The sequence below is a fragment of the Brachypodium distachyon genome, chromosome 4, assembly GCF_000005505.3.
Source record: "Brachypodium distachyon strain Bd21 chromosome 4, Brachypodium_distachyon_v3.0, whole genome shotgun sequence".
Classification (NCBI taxonomy): Eukaryota; Viridiplantae; Streptophyta; class Magnoliopsida; order Poales; family Poaceae; genus Brachypodium; species Brachypodium distachyon.
In genome coordinates this window covers 1,330,070-1,349,736 of record NC_016134.3, presented here as the reverse complement: position 1 = coordinate 1,349,736, position 19,667 = coordinate 1,330,070, and the positions used below count along the sequence as shown (strand labels likewise).

At 43.2% G+C, this 19,667-nt stretch overlaps 4 protein-coding genes and 1 non-coding gene across 6 annotated transcripts; 3 read left to right on the top strand and 2 right to left on the bottom strand.

Moving 5' to 3' along the window:
- Positions 1–995: 995 nt before the first annotated feature.
- LOC100840667 (NAC domain-containing protein 21/22) lies at positions 996–5,749 on the top strand. Of its 2 annotated transcripts, none has more exons than XM_003577498.4 (3): positions 996–1,325; positions 3,753–4,027; positions 4,949–5,749. In XM_003577498.4, the coding sequence occupies exons 1-3, from the start codon at positions 1,139–1,141 to the stop codon at positions 5,426–5,428; spliced, it is 942 nt and encodes a 313-aa protein (XP_003577546.1). In that variant the 5' UTR covers positions 996–1,138; the 3' UTR covers positions 5,429–5,749. The 2 variants fall into 2 exon arrangements, with proteins under 2 accessions (XP_003577546.1, XP_010237041.1); XM_010238739.3 differs by having other exon boundaries at positions 4,946–5,749.
- A 1,656-nt stretch (positions 5,750–7,405) lies between these two features.
- Positions 7,406–9,193, bottom strand: LOC100846464 (CASP-like protein 1B1). Its single transcript, XM_003579106.4, has 3 exons — positions 8,786–9,193; positions 8,578–8,689; positions 7,406–8,087 (listed from the first exon to the last, which is right to left on the bottom strand). Exons 1-3 carry the CDS (start codon positions 9,028–9,030, stop codon positions 7,854–7,856), a joined length of 591 nt encoding a protein of 196 aa, XP_003579154.1. The 5' UTR covers positions 9,031–9,193; the 3' UTR covers positions 7,406–7,853.
- Positions 9,194–9,511: 318 nt separating this feature from the next.
- Positions 9,512–9,601, top strand: TRNAM-CAU. Its single transcript is given in 2 exon segments — positions 9,512–9,549; positions 9,566–9,601. It is a non-coding gene; the product is annotated as a tRNA-Met (tRNA).
- A 531-nt stretch (positions 9,602–10,132) lies between these two features.
- LOC100837007 (protein LOL2) lies at positions 10,133–14,244 on the bottom strand. The gene is made up of 7 exons (XM_003577485.4): positions 13,938–14,244; positions 13,530–13,643; positions 11,881–12,003; positions 11,174–11,283; positions 11,007–11,084; positions 10,843–10,914; positions 10,133–10,729 (listed from the first exon to the last, which is right to left on the bottom strand). The coding sequence occupies exons 2-7, from the start codon at positions 13,639–13,641 to the stop codon at positions 10,685–10,687; spliced, it is 540 nt and encodes a 179-aa protein (XP_003577533.1). The 5' UTR covers positions 13,642–13,643; positions 13,938–14,244; the 3' UTR covers positions 10,133–10,684.
- Positions 14,245–16,295: 2,051 nt separating this feature from the next.
- Positions 16,296–19,417, top strand: LOC100835462 (septin and tuftelin-interacting protein 1 homolog 1). Its single transcript, XM_003577480.4, has 2 exons — positions 16,296–16,446; positions 16,581–19,417. Exon 2 carries the CDS (start codon positions 16,623–16,625, stop codon positions 19,182–19,184), a length of 2,562 nt encoding a protein of 853 aa, XP_003577528.1. The 5' UTR covers positions 16,296–16,446; positions 16,581–16,622; the 3' UTR covers positions 19,185–19,417.
- Positions 19,418–19,667: the final 250 nt, after the last annotated feature.

Genomic DNA, 19,667 nt, shown 5'->3' with positions numbered 1-19,667 from the left:
TTCTTTTTGCGAGTACAAATTGATTGACCTGGTAGTGGGAAGAAATGGGAAAGAATGGTCTTGCCAAAGATTAAGTCACCGTAAATTTATCTGACGAGATGTCATTTGGTGGGGACTTGGGAGAGATGTGATGTGCATGGTATATGGCATACTCGTAACTCAATGATCCTTGGATTGTACTACAAAATTGACCTTTTTATACAATAATAACTGGTGTCGTATTCAAACAAGACTACATTTTTACATTTAACCCAAAAAACAAACATACTGAAAGGGTCCTCGGGTTAGGTACTTTCCATGGTTACATTGCATCTAATCATAAGTTTGCATTAGATGCGTCACGATAAGGCATTAGTTAGCTCCCCAAGTAGTGCAAAATTAAACTACTTGTAGCGTCATACCTGGTACTTATCATTCAAGTTCTAGCTTTATTTTATACCCCTAGAGTAGTTTAAAAATGTAAATACATTTAGATTTATTTATTATTTGCATCTGTACTTCCTCTATCTAGTCTACTTCATAGAACCGCAAGATCGACCAAGATATATTTTTTGTCTCCCTCCAAAATAGCATTTATCATTTTACTCAAAAGGAGTAGGAGTACACCTTAGCCATGACAAGTAGAGCCCCTTGGTTATGCTTTTGGTGGTGGATTGCAATTAATCCAGCCTTTTTCAGCTACACAAATGCTGGTAGACAAGGTGTTATTCTCTCTCTTTTTTCGTCCCTATTTTTCCTTATTCCGAGTGAAAAATAATATTCTCATCAGTTTTTGCGTCATGAAAAAAAAAGATTCCATTTTTACGTTTAATCCTGGTGACATGTGTGGAGCTTGTGGCATGTTGTCTCTTGTGCTTACGTGGAGGCTGCCCCTCTTATTTGTGGAAAGAAAAGGTGGAAATGTAGATAAAAGAGGAAGGAATAAAAAAGGAGAAGAGAGGAAAAGGCTTGAAGTGAGGTAGACCCACTACCTAAACCACCTCTTATAAACCCCACCCCTCCTCTTTCTTCCACAAGTTGCAAACACATGACACAAGCAAGCAAGCAGACGGCTTCTCTCTCTTGCTTCGCCTGTCCGTTTCTTAATTTCTTCCCTCTCTCTCAGCAAGAGAGCTGAGAGCTAGCTAGCTAGATCATCATGTCGATGAGCTTCTTGAGCATGGTGGAGGGGGAGCTGCCGCCGGGGTTCCGGTTCCACCCGAGGGACGACGAGCTCATCTGCGACTACCTCGCGCCCAAGGTCACCGGCAAGCTCGGCTTCTCCGGCCGCCGCCCGCCCATGGTCGACGTCGATCTCAACAAGGTTGAGCCATGGGACCTCCCCGGTACGTTACCTATACTTCATTAATTCTCTCTCACTCTCTCTCGCTCCATCTCTCTCTGTGCTTAATTTGCATCGATGTGCAAGTGACTAGTATTATTAATTTGGCGTAACCAGGAAATATATGATCATGGATGGATATTTAGACTAGATAGGTATTTCAAATATATGATCAGATCATGGGAGAATGTGTTCCACACATGCCACGGTCTCAATTGGTCTTTTCTTTCTATCTATCCAGCTTTAATTTCTTTTTCTAAACTCTATTGATTTTCTTCACCTTTCCCCCCTTAGCTATACATCTTTTTTGGTTTTTCGTGCCTACAATTATACAATGGAGCCTTGAATTGCTTCGTTGTTAAGAAACGTGTCAAAGCCCGGAATGTGTTGTGCACCTAGCTACCAAGCATTCACACTAATTAAACTGCACCATTTTTTCTTCTCCCATTTTTTGTTTGATCACGGACAATTATGCCCTTAATTGACTTCTAAAAGAAACTAGGCTTTCTTCCACGCAAGTTCCTTTTTGTTAATTTCTTCTCTCATCGGTTTATTTTACCCTTCAAACTTGTTCTGCACATATGCATCCGGTCTCGCACAGCACATAGGAATCTACACGATGGATTTTGTTATCTCCTGTTAATTTTTCCAATTGATGGTCTCTTGAGTTTATGAAAAACTATCGATTAATACTTGACATGCAGTCTAAATTTGAAGATTTTAAAAAATCATAATAGGGACGCAACAAGTAGATAAATGAGAACATAGGCATTTTTTTCTCTTGTGTTCTATAATTATTCGCTATATTAGATCATGCATGGGTATTTTTAAAGGGTCTTGTGTGGCAGTCCAAAACCAGCGTCACTGTCAGGACTCTCAAGTAGAAGAATATATCAAGTGGGTTCCAAAAATGAAAGCTTAACTAATTTAGCTTTGCTGATCTATCTCACTTTTCTAAGAAACTGTGAATTATTTAACTCAAATCCAACCTAGGTTTTCCATGTCCAATCACACATATGAGTAAGCCAAAGTCTATCCGATCTTAAAACTATCTTGTTTCTAATAACTCCTCTATCTTATTTCGTGTATTGTGTGAAAATTACATATTTTGCATATCCTAAATTAGTCAGTGTATGTTTTCTTTTTTTAGAAACACTTTTAATTGTTCTACTGTGATTTGATAGAGGAAATGAAAACCCTTTTGGTCTAGCTAGCTTAGCTAGCTATTAGTTGTACCCCTATAGTCGTAGCCATATTTTGCCACTTGTGTTCCAATGAGAAAGATATATATACACAACTTTACTGATTTTTAATTTGCACCTTTCATTATTATAAGATCGTCATTAACAAGTCCCGTGTGAGAAAGACGTAAAGAAAATAAATGAATAATTAAGTAAAGCAAACAGTAAATAAGCTGAAACCTGAAGAAGAACGGACTGACGTTATGAACCAGCTGCACCACCTACGTCAAGTCACCTTTCATAGTAACAGAAAAGAATGAACATAATTAATTGATCGGTAAAAATGTTAACTTTGGACTGATTATGACGTCACCCTGGGCTCCCCTAAACGTCCCAGTCTAATCCTGCCACGTGGCAAGCGACGGCGCCCGACGGCGACGTGCCGCTACCGATCGGAAGAAACAAACAAAACCAGGGATATCACATCGTAAGCGTGGGATCTCAGCACACGATCAGCATGGGCCATACACGTGTCGACCGATGCGTCTAGCTAGGATCGATGCCAAGCCAAGCCAAGCCATGCATGTCGTTGTACACGCGCTAGTATCTTGCCACTGGCTAATATAATCACGCATGCATCCGGGTGGTAACAAGCCAGCTTCCATTAAAGGGGTTGATTGTGACCCAAAAGGTCTTTGAAAATATGTGAGGAGCCGGGGGGGGGGGGGGGGGGGGGGTGTCAAAGAGATACTCCGTATATAGGTAATTGGTCGACCTTCGAGACGCGCGGTTTTATATATCGAAACGTGTCCATGTCACTGTCGGGGAAGAACCCAAGGCGCACGATGAAGAGAAAAATCTCTTTAGCTAACTCAATGGCTTTTAGGGTCTTGTCCTTGTTTGCTTTGTGAGACTTACGTGATAACGTAGGGTGGAGACTTACGTGATATCGATCTCATTTCATAGACAACATATTTTTGTTGTTTCTGGAGGCCAGTGATTATGGGCCGGATATATATTTAGTGGGTGGAAAGGAATTTCCTTAATATTCGCGGTTTAGCTAAGCATGATGGTGGTGGTGGCCCTGTCGAGCAAGGGGAAATCTTCTCTTTAGATAGCTAGCTCGTAGTTTTCGGGATCCTGTTCTTATTTCCTTGTGAGAGACATGTGTGATATAGCCTAGGTTTTTTCTTTCTTGTGTTTGGTTGTATCTTGTTAACGGTGGTCTGTATTTTTTTTCTGATGATTAGTGGCCGCGTCGGTGGGTGGCAAGGAGTGGTATTTCTTCAGCCTTAGGGACCGAAAGTACGCGACGGGACAACGCACGAACAGGGCAACCGTGTCCGGCTATTGGAAGGCGACGGGAAAAGACAGGGTGGTGACTCGGCGGGGCGTTCTTGTCGGGATGCGGAAAACGCTGGTGTTCTACCAAGGAAGGGCCCCCAAGGGTAGGAAGACGGAGTGGGTGATGCACGAGTACAGGTTGGAGGGCGTACACGAGCAAGCATCCAAATTCACCTCCAAGGTAAAGTATTAGTTCTCAATAATCTTGCATGAAATAACAATTTATTAAAATATCTTCTCTGATTATTTATTTAATTACCCTCTTGTGGCAAAAAAAAAGTGGCAATATGCATAGATCACAACCATTCATACTTTATTGCAGTGTGTATGCATTGTATTCAACAGTTATTTTCGAGTTTGACACACTGTACACATGATATGGACTTCTTGACATGTCATTTTCTATCCATTCATTTACTGCTTATTTCCAGGGGCAGTTTTCATTTGGTTTTCAATTGCTACCTGCCAATTATTTTTCTCGGGCGTGTGATCATTTTCCTTCACTGATGATTTAATTGTGGCACGTAGGCATCCTATTAATAGGGACTAATTTTAGTCACTTAAAAATTGAAGGAATAAGGTTGGTTATTGATTTTGACATGCGAATTGTTAAGGATGATGACTACATGAACCAACTACCATTTTCGTTTGTCTAAATAGTTTAATTCGAATCAATATTAGCATCACAAGTACGGAGTAGGTCGCAGTATTGAATTTCCCCCCTTTTTTTCTGTTTTTCTTGCAATTACAAGGATACACACAAGTTATATCTACAGTCTAAGCTATCAAAGTGAATTGTTTAAATTCCCAGTAAGCTGTCAATTTGTGGAAATTTCATCATTAATTGATGTCTCAAGACTTCTTTCCCTGAACACCATCACTGTTCATCTTGATTTGACCAAACCAATCAACCAAAAGTAAAATGTAATAAACTCATCAAAACAACATGAAGGGATGCACGAACTATTTAGAAGAGGCCCCACATCACTGTGCCAAGTGATTCATGCAATCAAGAGCAAGTGCAGTGATAGTAATCAGCTAGATTTCATTCTAGATCGGCTAATCAATGCTCTTCTTGATTTCATCCATGTGTTCTCAGCAGGAGGATTGGGTCCTCTGTAGAGTCATCTGCAAGAAGAAACTAGCAGTTGGAGCCACCTCCAAGCCAAGGAACCTCACCACCATTGGCCATGGCACATCCACAGACACCTCACCACCATTGCCACCTCTCATGGACACCACCCTAGCACAGCTTCATGCCACCATGAACACCACTTCCGCCGCCGCCGCACTTGAGCAAGTGCCCTGCTTCTCCAGCTTCAACAATAACAGTGCTAGCAACAGCAGTACTGCACAGCCATGCTACCTCCCAATGGTGACAGGCAACAATGGCATGAGCTACATGGACCATGGCCTGCCTGACTTTGGCAGCTACCTGGACCCTGCCTCCATGAACTGTGACAAGAAGGTGCTCAAGGCAGTCCTGAGCCAGCTGAGCTCCATGGGGGGTGAGGTGATGCCAAGTCTGCTACCTCCTGAGATGGCTGCTGCAGTGAGCTCCTCTTGGATGAACCACTTCTAGGGAGGTCTATTTATTTTATCCAGACAACATAAGCAGATAACTTGCTAGCTAGTAGTCAATCTGCAGCGTGTGAATGATGATGGCATATGAAATTTGTACTCATGTCTAAGTGGTACAATATTTTTATTAATTGTGAGTATTAGTAGAGCGCGGAACGATTTTTGCTCGCCCATCTATATAGGATGATTATTAAAACTCTGTAATGATGTATTATTTTTTGGAGAACACTACAATGACTGCTGAAGTGTGTTTAGTCAGAAGTATAGGTTTGAGAGACCAAGAACAAATTGTTTCCGAGTGATGGTTTTTCTGTGTCTGAAATTCTGAATGCTAGATAAGTAGAGATGCTTAGTTTATTTATTTTCTTGAATAAAATGTGATGGTTGATTTGTAAGGCATCCTCAATAGCCTCAAAAGCAAGCTACTCACAGTTCCAAGAACAAATTAGTTGGACTGATTCCACTAACCATTCTACATGAATAATAGGAGACTAGCAGCAATTGAGCTTGTGTAGTACGGAGTAGTTCTGAAATATCAGTCCATATGCAGAGCCTGTTCATTCTGAAATTCTTTCATAAAAGCGTAGATAACACTCGCTATTCTCTCGAACCTAGATTCCGTGCTACACATGCAAGCTATATTCTCCGTAATCTTCGGCCACTTCAAAATATTGTGATTTTTTGCAAGTAATGATGGACGTTTACCATGCTACAATATGAAATATGACTGTGCCTGCAAAACAAGAACAATTTTTGCACCTCTGAGTAGTGTTACTATTCATTATACTCAGATTGTACCTATTTGTTCTTCTGGTGCAGCTTGCATATGGTCATATTATTGCACCACAGGTTATATCATGATGAACACCCATTGTTTTTTCAAATTAATTCACAACTTTAAGGAGTTTGTGCAGAGGAGAAAGAATATGGACTGCCTGACCAACCCGTTCGCTTTTGAATTGCCCTTCTCACTTCCTGTAATGATAAAAATGCAACTTCAACCACAGTATAGAATATTTTATTTGCAATGGAAAACATACAAATTGATGAACGGTATTATTTTCTCAAACACGCATCTAAATGCGTGTTGTCATGTCACTGATGAACAGTATGCTGAAAGGCCATGTTTTTTTTTCCAGTGAGTGTTCTTCTTATGCTGGGTGGCCAGCTGCATGAGACAGTGACCACCTTCAGTTACTTCATTGCACCTTTCAGAGTACCGTATGATCATCAATACTAGTACCGTATGCGTATAGCAACAAGTCTTGTACACCAGTACTAATAATGAGGACGAGTAAAGTCCAGAAATAAAAGGGCAAGCTGTACTTGGATCAAGGGTGGTAGCTTCTAGATACTGGCATAATTCCAGTCCTATCTGCTCTTATGTTTACACAGAGTTTCTTCCCAATTTTATGCTTTGTTTAAGTTCAAGCGAAGCACTGGTCATTTAGAAAAGTTACGATCTTGATGCAAAGTATTCCATATTAAATGGGGACAAAATCTGTACCAAGATAGAGAATAACAAAACTGAAGATTCGACATTAATAACGATTTAAAAATTGGTTTAGCACACTCTGATACTTTTTTTATGTTAATATGTGTAGAGTTTCCCACCTAATATGAACTACTTTGATTTAATATTCTTTTTTGGGACAAGATGTACCAAAACACAAGCTTCATTTTATAAAATTTATCCATGGAAGTCCAACATTATCTTTAGGCAAAACAGTCAGTCCAACATATGAGCACATCTAGGTTGTGATTTTCATCTATTGTCTGGTTGGTAATTTGGTATGCTGAACCAGAAGCCATCAGTCGCCTCCTAGTTCCATGTTGACTGAATTTTTCTGGAGCATCCTGATAGGCTCACATATATGTGCTCCTTCTCTGACAAATCTACATCAACTGACCAACTCGGTTTTTTATTTTCCTCATTAATCCTCATTAAGTGCATAAGTCTGGTGCTGGATGGATCATGTCAAGCAACCCTAAACTGCTTCACTATTGAGGTAATAAAACAAGAGCCCCAGGCAGTACAACAGGTACTACCTATTTTGAAAGACCAAGCCTCACCAGACACACATCTTAAACAATGCAAAAGTATCATCACATCTGTGCAAATACAACCAAATGTTAGGACAATTACAAGTACTAGTTTTACAACCACATAGTAGTAGTATTTAATGGCGCAACAGCTTGGTATATATAAGAGCTGATCTAATTAAAAGCCCCATAACCAATTGGGGTAATGTGCCTGCACATTTCTAGGCCAGGCAAGGTGTTACAGTTCCACACCAATCAGCATATTTTCAGGGCTGTGTGTGATCCAGCTCCCACATGCACCAGATTGATCACAGCCCTCCTCAAGTGTAATGACATCATGAGCAGTGTATTGTTGGGCATGAGCTGTCTGAGATGAGGACTACTCATTGGCCTGCGACGATTCCGCGGGGAGTGTTGGCTGCAGCAGAGAGCAAATTCAGGGCTAGCATGAGCGTGACGCCGATGAATGAGGACACGAGCGACAGGCCTCCACGATTGCAGAAAGAACCAAATTTGTCGCACATTGGGTTCCAATGCGCGTGCAAGTTGCCGTTCTTGCCTAGCTCAGCCATCGAGGCCGCTGTCGCAGCACCAGTGGCTAATAGAAGCATGATCACCTGGGCCAGTGGCAATAGAAGGAGAATTAAAAAAATTATGCTATTGCTGTCAATTGACACTGGTTTGAGATTTGCCAGATATGCTCAAATCACCCTCATATGCTGGGCATTGCCTTTCCACTATACAAGTGTAGCACCAAAGTTTTCACTCAAGCCACTGGTTCTGGATAGTTGCCACAGATTCTTGACTAGATTGAGTGCTTTGTTTTATAGTAGCAGCATCATAATGCTCCAAATTTCAGTTGTCTGATCATATTTGGCTGCACACTGTAGTGAGATTTGACATGGGAAATTACATTTAAGAAGAATTTTGCTCTTCTTTTAAACGTCTTTGATCATCGATGTATGTAAACAAGTACTCTTCGAGAGGAATAGTTCAAAGGTAGTCTGACGAAAGTGTGAATATGCTTCTAACAATTTCTGATGAGAGTTCAAGTTTAGATTATCTTAAGTGCATTTAATCAATGAATTGAAAAACAAACAGAATTACCATGTCACCCATATGGAGCACCAAACGCTGGACCCTTCCCTGCACAAGGCGCCTCATGGCCAGCACCACCAGGTTATACAGACTGGCAATAGCATTGGCTATGACAAAGTACCTGCACAAGCAACCGGTGAACCCAACGGTTATACCTTCATGGCAGCGACACGTCGATAAATTCAACAGAGAATGACAAGCAAGCAAGAAGGCCTACACAAATGCAGGTGTGTCCTTGAATTGGGCAGTGAAGGTCTGTGTGAGTGGCTTGGTGCCCACAATGGCAACCACTGCAGTGTAGGACTGCCTGTTCAGCCCCATCACCGCAGCCGCCACCGTTGTCGCCAAGAGAGCCGATGCCCGCAGCATGACCGGCCGCAGGCCGATGAGCTTGTCCTTGACCTGCTGGACTGTGCATGGTGCAGGATGAGCTGAGGGCTTCTTGCCATGCTCAAGGTCCATTGAGTGATTATGAAGAACTGTAAGAATTAAGAGGGCACTGAAGGAATGGGTTTTGGCTGATTGGAAAATTTGGACTTCGTAGGGGAGATTATATGCTGGTGATGGTTGCCATGATCCAACTTTTGGGGTGATCAGACTTTGCAAGTTTGGGCTGCTTATGAAAATTGAAAACTGTCAATTCCGGGTTACTTGTTTATGCTACATGTGCACGGATAATTGATTAGTCAAGAAAGGTAGTATTTTCTATAGCTGTTTGGGACCCTGTGATATGAGCAGTGGAGAGGAGTGTCAAAGAAGAAAATGTTTCAGGAATTTACATCTCTGGTGTGACAGAATAAATTTGAAGTGAGTGCAAAGTGTGGCACACTTCACTGGGCGAGGATGTCAAATTCCTGGTTAGGTACAACCAGCAAGAACAATTAGGATTTGGCCTTGATTACGGAAAAACTATCAGAACTTACATCCAGGGAAGAACACACATGGGGTGGTGGCGCAGTTGGCTAGCGCGTAGGTCTCATAGCTAAATACGCGAGTGATCCTGAGGTCGAGAGTTCGAGCCTCTCTCACCCCAATTTTTTTTAATGTTTTTCTCCATCTCAAAACCACATTATCCATCCTGTCGTTTTGGACACAGACGACGGTTGTCAACTGCCAAATTTGGTCTATTGAAAATGTTAGCAGAAGATTGTAAATCAATTATATCATGGAAATATTTTTCATGAGAACGGGTAATGCTGTAATTTTCATTTGAACCAGGCACGTAAATGGGTTGAAAACAGATCCAAAGGAACCTGGATGAAGAAATTTGTCCCAAAAAAAGCAAACCTTGTGATACTCTATTCCGAAATACATGAAATTATCCCAAGCACACGACATTTTAAACAGTCTCACGATACTACTCTGCCCGTTGTTTTCTATATGAATATGTTAGCAAAGTATTTTAAAAATATAGATCCCTAAAATATTGTTTAGGGATATTATTTGCATGTAGCAGCACCTTTTCAGGGACGAAGTATACATAATTTTTCACATCTTCCGTAGTTGTGCCAGTGTTCAGGTTCTTTTCTTGGATAACAGTAGAAGAGAAACAACATTCAGAAACTACAGTACAATCCAACATCACAACTTTATTTTACAGGCCATAGCATGACTTTCTCACCAACAATCAATTGCACTTATCTCTGACCTGTACTTTGTCATGTACGGTGTATAAATACACACAACCAGTATGTGTACAATGCTACCGAATAAATCTTACATAGGAGATGTACGCATATAGCCTTCAAAGAATTAATCACCACAAGAATTACCATGTACTAAATCATCGACAACTGGAGCCAGCCATGTGCAAAGTTATCTGTCTGTTATTCATCCAGAATGAGAAGCCCTTTCAGGACAGGATTTGATCACACAGTGAAGTCTAGCAGGGGCCCATATATTACATACAAAAGAATCAAGGGGGTAAACAAAGTACAGACTTCTCGTTATCCACACCCGCACTCTTTTTTTTTTGTCGGCGAGATCGTACTAGAGGTGCGCATTTACGCTCTTTGGGGTTTCTGAGCAATGGATCGATCACCAAACAGGAGTATAATACAAAGTTTCTCCAACTCCAGATTTATAAAACATAAAACAATGCTGCACTTGTGTGCTGCTACTTTTTCCCACCGGTCGTAACCCCGACTACGACGTTGCTCACCTGCGTGAATTTGGACCAGTGATGTGAGCATTATGAAACAGTTTTAACTCAGAAATGGAAATACCATAGGCGGGCATGTTGACATGCGATAGCAAAACAAAGAAGCGGCTTACCAATTTTCCCTTTTCATCTACCGTCATTGGATTTTCTACAACGACAGTTACATTCTGCGATGGGGCGGATGGCTGCCAAAGACAAGGTGGGAACAAATTAGAAGAGAGTAATCAACCCTGGACTTCACAATGAAATGCTCAATGAACTCATGATATGGACATACAGCAGAAGTCGATGGGACACTGTATTGAGATCCATTTGGTGCAGGCATTGTAGGTGGCAAAGGTCTCACAGTATTCATCTGGGATTAAGAAAATAAATGGTTTAATATCAACCAGTTCCAATGAGCATTTGAGCATCCACAGCACGTAAGAAAAAAGATTGACATACTCCAATAGTAGTAATAAAATTGCAGATAGCACATTTGACAGAAGACGCTCCATATGGATACATTAACACCGTCTGGCACTGGCCGCAGTTCACATGAGCTATACTACTCACTGCATCAAGAACAAACAAAATCAGTGAAATGGAGAAAAGATAAATAGAACACTTATACAGCATGTGCGCACACACAAAGGAAGCTTAAACATGCAGGAGACATGGGCACAGCGAGGAAGAGAACATGCCAAAATGTTAGATATCTGCTTGTCTTTACATCTCCGTTGATCAGAACATACTTGAGCACCATGGGTGCTGTTTGGCAAGGTTTCAGTATTGACTTTCAAAGCTGACCTTAATTTTATTCTCAAGTAATAATGCATGGTGGTGAGATCAGGGCAAAACAATCAACCAGCAACATGCCAGTTCTTTATATAGTAACAATACACCGGCCCACATATAATATCTACTGCTAGAGATAATGTGAGCTGATGCAGTTAAACTAGCCAATGTTAACTTCAACCTAGGGGAATGATAATACTTCTCTGATGCATCATAGCATCCATTATAATTCTCTTAGACAATTACTGGCTTTTATGCCTGAGCAACCCGTGCTTACTTCAGAGAACAGACATTCCTCATGCATGGCAACATGTTAGTGAATTACAATTGCATGCTTAAGGATCTACACAGCAATTCTAGACATAACTCAGTACCTGGAGGTCCTGCCCTGACAAGATTGACTGTATCACAACATGAGCATCTAACGGTAGTTGCATTGCGAGTATACATCAATAAAGTTCGACAACCACCACATATAAGCTGGGCCATCTCCATTCCTGTAGCACAAGAAATTTGCTTATCATTATCATTCATTAAGAACGCCAGGTTGCATAAAGCATTATGAACCAACCGGAGCTCACAATAATATGGCTACAGCCTACAAAGCTAAGAACAGGTATAACATCACCCAGTGTCTAATATCAAATGCATGAGCTATCCCTTTTGAACAAGATTAATAATGAACAGTACAAAGAACAGCTAAAGCACTTGCTACATGGTGGTAAAAGATAGAACAGCTCAATGAAGGATAAGCAAGGAAGAGGTGTCGGACATGGCAAAGCAGAATATACCCTCAGGCGAAAAGAGGATATAGTGTATGTAATGTACTCCCTCCGTTCCTAAATACTTGTCGCTGTTTTAGTACAAACTTGCACTAAAACAGCGACAAGTATTCGGAGGGAGTAGATATCATGTTGCTTCTCCGGGAACTTTCTGGAGAAGGAAGGGCAGGTTCGGGTTTTTTTCCTTAACAAAGATGAATGGAAGATAATTAAATGGAAAAGGGGAGATTTAAAACAACAGCAAGAACACTCAAGGAATGACAGCTTGAATAAAAGGGCTCCATCAGCTTCTCAAAATGGGAAGGTTCACCAATATTGATCGAGCAGAAGATAATTTGTAGACCGCGCATAAGAAGGTTGCAAGTTGTTTTTGACCTGATAGGTTGCAACTAGTCACACAGAAGCAGGTAGATGTGCCATATATGGAGAAGGAAGGGCTCATCGCTCTGCCACTAGTCATACAAAATGTTACAAGTAATTTTTGCCCCCATGGGTTGCAACTAATCGCACAGAAGTAGGTAGATGAGCCATATATGGAAAGGGGAGTGAGGAGAGCTCATCCCTCTGCCACCAATCATCTAAGACGTCATAATATCATCCTAGCACATACCTAACACACTCCTAATACATCATACAGATCTGACAACTGAATGGTGAGGATACTTAGAAATTGAACATAACATCTAGGAATATTTTTTCTTGGGCTAATACAATTGCTATGTGGGGTTTCAAGTAACCTACTTGAGCATAAAATCACGGCGGTGTATCCTTGATTCTCCTATCTCATTCCTTCACCATCATCCGATTTCTAACAAGGCCCTAAGCGACATGGACTATATGTAGCACATACTATTTACTTATTTAGCATGATATCAAAGCCAACTAAGATCATACAATCAAAGGATTTAATTTGTGTTCTTCGGATCCTTGGATCAATTCTTGTGCTTATGTGAGGTTTCATGTGACCTACTTTAGCATAAAATAACCATAATGTGGCGATTTTCCTACCTCATTCCTTCACCGGCATAAGATTTCTAGCAAGACTCTAAACGTCATACACCTTTTGTTTCTTTGTTTCAGCTACGGGTTAAAAAATAACCTTGTTACATAATGAAAACAGGCCTCCTTTTGAGCAAAAAAAACTAATATCGTTCTTCGGATTCTCAAGTCAATGCTTGCACCTCTGGTGTTCAAATCACACGGCTGAGGAAAACCAAAGCCCAGACGGGCGCCGCCATTACCTGGAGGAGGGGCGCTGGTGACGGCGTGGCATACCGCGCAGCACACGCTCGGGGCGCCTCTGGGGTAGAGTAGAACGCTCCTGCACCCATGGCACACGATCTGGCTCTGCATGCCTGAAAGAATCCATCCAAGGCCGCACATGATCAGCGTACACGCAGAACACACTATCACCCCAAATCCAATCCCAGCGTCCCCATCAGAACCCCATCCCATCATTCGACGCACCCCATCCCTGTCCGAAAAAAGACCCAAATCCCCGTACCCCAGCATACAGCGTCTGATCGATCCCAAGTCGATTCCCCGAGAAAGAAAATCAACACCCACACGCGATCCCCGGCGAAGCCGCCCCCTGCCGCCAACCGGCAGAACATCGAAGGCAAAAAAAACATCGGATTTCCGCGGCTCACCTCAAGGAACCCGGACGCAGAAGGCAAGAAATCCCTCCCAAGAACCGGCCAGAGGAAAAAATTCCTTGCGGGGGGAGGGAGGAGGGAGGCGCCACTGATCTGCCGCAGCTCGGGGACGGTTGTCGCGGAGGAGGAGGAAGGGGGGCAAAAAGAAAAATTGACGGGCTGGCAGCGGCGGATTTGGGGCTGGATGTATTTGGGGAGGAGAAGGGATGAGAGGTTGGAGACGACGGACGGAAGGGTGGTTTCCTTCGCCTCACTCTTCTTCCCCGTCTCTCTTTCGTCACATGTTTGAAGTGTCTCCGTAGACGACCCTGTCAAAGAGAATGCAACAAACGGAATTCAACCACCTGTTTGTTAAACACCATTATCCTTTATTTTAGGGTGACAGGAGATAAATGAGATGTGTATTTTTATTTTTTTTGAGAAAGTGCATGTGAGAACTTGTTATCTATTTTTGTTTGTTGAGTTGTGTTTTTTTTTTAGTATGCACGAGCTCGGCAGTTGACGGACAAGTTAGGTTTTGAGAATGAACAAGGACACATATTTTTTTATGGTGTGATTGTGGAGTCAGTGGTCGCCACTTATTAACTACCGAGTAGTATTTTTTCATCATGGTGTTCGTGCGGTGTTTTTCGTTAGTTTTCCATTGGATGTTTTTTAAGTGTATCGTTGTGTGTTGGTTTAGGAAGCACAAAATGAGATCGTTTTTCTTTATATCGATGGTTTTTTCTTTGAGAAAAACTATTTGGCATCAAAGATAGCATACTACGAGTATATGCTCCATTGGGCACAAAAGTTAAGTTCGGCGTTTTATGTCCACGATGATGGAAGTCGAAGAACGAAATTAGGTTAGGAAATAAGTGAGACAATGCATACATGGATGGTATGTTTTTAGTAACTGTCCATTTAGACACCAAATTTAGATATCGAGTGGATCTAAGTCCTTTGTTGCAAATAGAAGAAAAGAAGTGTTCCCTCCATCGAATACAAGCGCAAAATTCCCTCTCAACACTCGGATACCTAGTGAAAGAGACAAAGAAAAATTATGATAAGAGTGTATTTATTGTTGCGAATTAAATCACATTAATTATCTCGAACATCATGCATTCATTGTTTAGTTCGAGCATGCAACATATGCATTAAACTGAGTTAAAACTAGTTTTGTGTTTTCAGAAAAGCCAAATTTGAAGAGGACCCTTGTATATGTCATTAAATTCCATTTTGTGCCTAACTTGATCATGTGCCTAATCTAACAGGAAACATCCGAAGTTGATGATTCGATTGATAATTCCTGTACGAGGAAAATCTGGTATAAACCAAGTGGAGAACATGAAACCGGCTCGAGCCACATAAAATCGTGCTTGGATTTTTTTTAGAAAAACATGGAGAAACAATGAGGTTTCAACATATAAATTTATATCTTTAAAATCAATTTCATCCGGAAGGTTAAGAAGATCAGGGATAAATAGTACTCCTCCGATTCAGTACACAGGTCCACCTAAAAAATACTTTAACAGAAGAGGGCCTAATTAAGTGTTGGACTGTGTATTAATCATCCATCCCCTTTGTGCATTGGCTCGCGAGAAGCGTGGAATGATATGGTTTGCTTTTCACTTCGAATAATTGGGTTTGGTTTCACTCTAAAGAATTTCAACGTGCATGGGACATTAGTCTTACAGATTGAAATTTTAGGACTTAGGAAAACAGATTTGAAGCCAAGTAATTGAGAGCACTCTCTCCGGAAAAAGATGGATACCGAAATCTCTTCACGGAATAGTAAGTCCGAGATAATCCGGAGAAATGCCCTTTTTTCCACAACGAGCCTTGTATACCCAAATGGTGGTAGTAGCGAACCGTAAATACTAGTACCATTCGCTGGTGAATTTGTTTTCTACGCATCAGCTAAGAATTCAAAATGTTTCTAAAACATCATCCTAAAACACACAACGTTCTTTTCGCATTTTTGTAAATATTTTAAGTATGATTTCTTTTGAGAGGGCGAAACAACTGAAGTTTGGACATGAATACTACTATTTCTTTGTGAGAACTTGAACATGAATACTATTGTTAGGAAACTTCTAGCAACAAACACGACGACCGTTGAAGCCGTCATCACCTGAGTAAAGATAAAGAGAAAACCCAAACGAAAGCCCAATGAAAACAATAAGAATAAAAAAAAACCTTTTTTTAACGAAAAACAAACAAACAAACAAACACGACGACCGGGGAAGCCGTCATCCCCTGAGTAAAGAGAGAAAGCCCAGACGAAAGCCCAATGAAAGCAATAAGAATAAAGAGAAAGCCCATTATACAAATAAAAGCCCAAATGATGTACAAACGTCGTAAAAGCCCAACCGAGAAGCCACGAGCTCACAAACCGACCTACAACACTGGCAGCGTTCGAAGAAAAAGCCCTCTATCTCCCCCTCTCCGTTCCGCCCCCAAACGCTGCTCGTCTCGGCGGCCGGCGGCGAGCTCCGACGTGCAAGGCTTCACCGGCGACGAGGTAGGCACCGCCGTTACCTTCTCCACTTTCGCTTCCCCAACTGCCTCTTCCTGTTTTTTTCGCTGGCTGGAAGCTGGGGCCCTGCTTGAAACCCTAGGTTCTGATTCGAGATGTATTATCGATTGGTCTTCCAGGTTTGGGTTTGATTGAGGAGGAGGCGTAGAGGCGGCGGCGCTATGGAGGAGGACGCGGAGGGGATGGACCGGCTCGACATGGAGGGGGACTTCGTGGGCGGGCGGTGCGGCCGGGACGGCGAGTTCTACTACCAGAGCCGCCGCGAGCGCGCGCCCCAGACCCGTGACGACGCGCTCTACGGCGTGTTCGCGGAGGGGGACTCCGACTACGACTCCGAGGAGGACGAGGCGTCGCGCCGGCGCCGGCGGCGCAAGCGCCGGAGGGACGAGTCCGAGCCCGACCTCACCAGGCCCGTGCAGTTCGTGTCTACTGGTAACTTCGTGTCCTCGGAGAAGAAGCCCGTGGAGGAGGAAGAGGAGGAGCAGAGACCCGGGCTTGGGAACGCTGCGGCCTCCTCGTCTGCTGCCGCTGCTGTGGCCGTTGAGGATGAGGAGGAGCAGGATGAGTACATTGACCTGCCCATGGGGTTCGGGCAGAGGATCGCTGAGGGTGCCCGGGCAAGGCGGGTGGAGAAGGAGCGGGAGCGTGAGGCGGCCGCGCGCCGCCGCAATGCGGCGTCGGTAGGGGCGGGGTCGGGATCTGGAAGGCCACCGCCGGCCCCTGGGAGCCTGGAGTCTAACACGAAGGTTGCTAAGATGATGGCTATGATGGGGTACAAGACTGGATCGGGCCTTGGCAAGAATGCTCAGGGGATCACTGCGCCGGTGGAGACCACCTTGCGCCCCAAGAATGCCGGACTTGGTAGCGTTGAGGGGTTTAAGGAGCCCAAGCCCTTCACTTCCAAGGAGAACTTGCCACCCCCGCCTCCTCCTCCGCCGTCTGCCAAGAAGGAAAAGCAACGGTGGTCCAAGAAGGCTAGCGTGAGGAAGGATCAGGTCTTGACAAAGAATGAGTTGCTGGCAATGCGTGCCGAGCAGGAACAGGATGAGCAGCCCACGCTTGTCCAGAAGGTGATTGACATGCGAGGGCCTCAAGCTCGTGTGCTGACAGACTTGAAGGGGCTCAGTGATGAACAGGAGATGGAGGCAAATGATGTGCCAATGCCAGAGTTGCAGTACAATGTGCGGCTGCTTGTTGATGAGGCTAAGGCCGATATTGTCAGGTTGGATGGACGGCTGCGGCGGGAGCAGGAGAAAGTGGCTAGTTTGGTGCGAGAGAAGGAGAAAGTAGCAAAGCAGGAGGCTTTGCAGAAACGCCAGCTGCAGGTTATGGAGACAATTGCAGGTGTGCTCGAGCAGGTCCGGGTGGATGATACTGCTGGTTTGCTCACTCTGGGAGGGTTGCTTAAGACCTTCCAGGAACTGAAGGTGCAGTATGACGAGGAGTTCAAAATGTGCAGCGTTGCATGGATTGCTTGCCGATTCGCGCACCCACTACTTATCCGGGTATTCCAAGGGTGGCAGCCACTGCAGAATCCGTTGTTTGGCTTGGAGGTCATGTCATCGTGGAAGGATTTGCTGCAGGGAGACCAGCCATATGATTTCTCAGATGCTACTGACTCAATGGCTCCATATGCACAGCTGGTCAGTGAGGTGATCCTACCAGCTGTGAGGATATCAGGAACCAATTCATGGGAGGCTAGGGATCCAGAACCAATGCTCCGCTTTCTCGAGTCATGGGAACGGTTGCTGCCTCCTATTGTGCTCCATTCAATTTTGGAGCATGTGATCATGCCAAAGCTGACAGCTGCAGTCGAATCTTGGGACCCACGCAGGGAGAAGGTACCAATCCATGTATGGGTACATCCATGGTTACCGACTCTTGGGCAAAGGATAGAGACCTTGTGTCACTCTATCAGGTACAAGCTGAGTAGTGTCCTCCATGTATGGCAAGCTCATGATGCATCGGCTTATGCTGTGCTGTCTCCATGGAAGGGTGTGTTTGATCCAGCAAGTTGGGAAGACTTGATTGTGCGCTATATCATTCCTAAACTCAAAGTAGCACTTCAGGAGTTCCAGATCAACCCAGCAAGCCAGAGGTTCGACCAGTTTAACTGGGTCATGATCTGGGCTTCTGCTGTCCCGGTACACCATATGGTTCATATGTTGGAAGTTGATTTCTTTAGCAAGTGGCAGCAGGTCCTCTACCATTGGCTGTGTTCACAGAATCCTGATTTCAATGAGATCATGAACTGGTACAAAGGCTGGAAGGGGCTTTTCCCACCAGAGTTACTCGCCAATGAACGGATACGGATGCTTCTAACAGCTGGTCTCGACATGATGAATCAAGCTGCTGAAGGACTTGAGGTGGTACAGCCTGGGGCAAGGGAGAATGTGGGCTACTTGAGAGCAACAGAGAAGCGGCAATTTGATGCAGCACAGCAAGCATCGCAATCTTACCATCCAGTGCCAGGAGCAGCCATGGCAGATATGAGCTTCAAGGAGTCTATTCAGGCATATGCGATGGAACAAGGTTTGCTGTTTATGCCTAGAGTTGGCAAATTCTATAACGGCATGCCAGTGTATGAATTTGGCACAGTGAGTGTTTGCATAGACTCTGTGAAGCGACTACTGTATGCACAACCTCAAGAGGGAATTGAAAGATGGAGTGCTGTTTCTCTTACGCAATTGCTGGAAATGAACCGGATGGCAAGACCATGCTAGTTGATCATCTAAGCTTGAAGTTTCAATTTCCATTTTCCTGCTGTGCAGGAGTCTTCAGAATATGGCTTTTGAACGTTTTTGTAGGATTATTACTTTGCTGAAAAATCTAGTTTCTGATGGTGTATCTGTATGTGCCTTTTCACATTTCTATATGAAACTCGGTTTTTGTTGTTGAAGAATGAATAATTGCCACATAACTGCTTCTAGTTGTAAATTGAGATTTTATTTACTTATCCTTGAGGTTTATCGTTATGTTTGGCAAGTTCATTTCTTGTTGTATCTTTGTTGCTATGTGTTAAGAACTTAGGAAACACGTGGCATTTTTTGTTGCTTAGATGAATAGAAGTGTTTGCTTGATACTATGTTCAACTGTTAAAATGGCATCATAAGTTAACTTGTTACACCTTTTATGGCTGTGATTAGGTTATTACTGTGCATATCTTTTACCGTGTCAGGTCCAAACTGTAACAAAAGTCTTGGTGA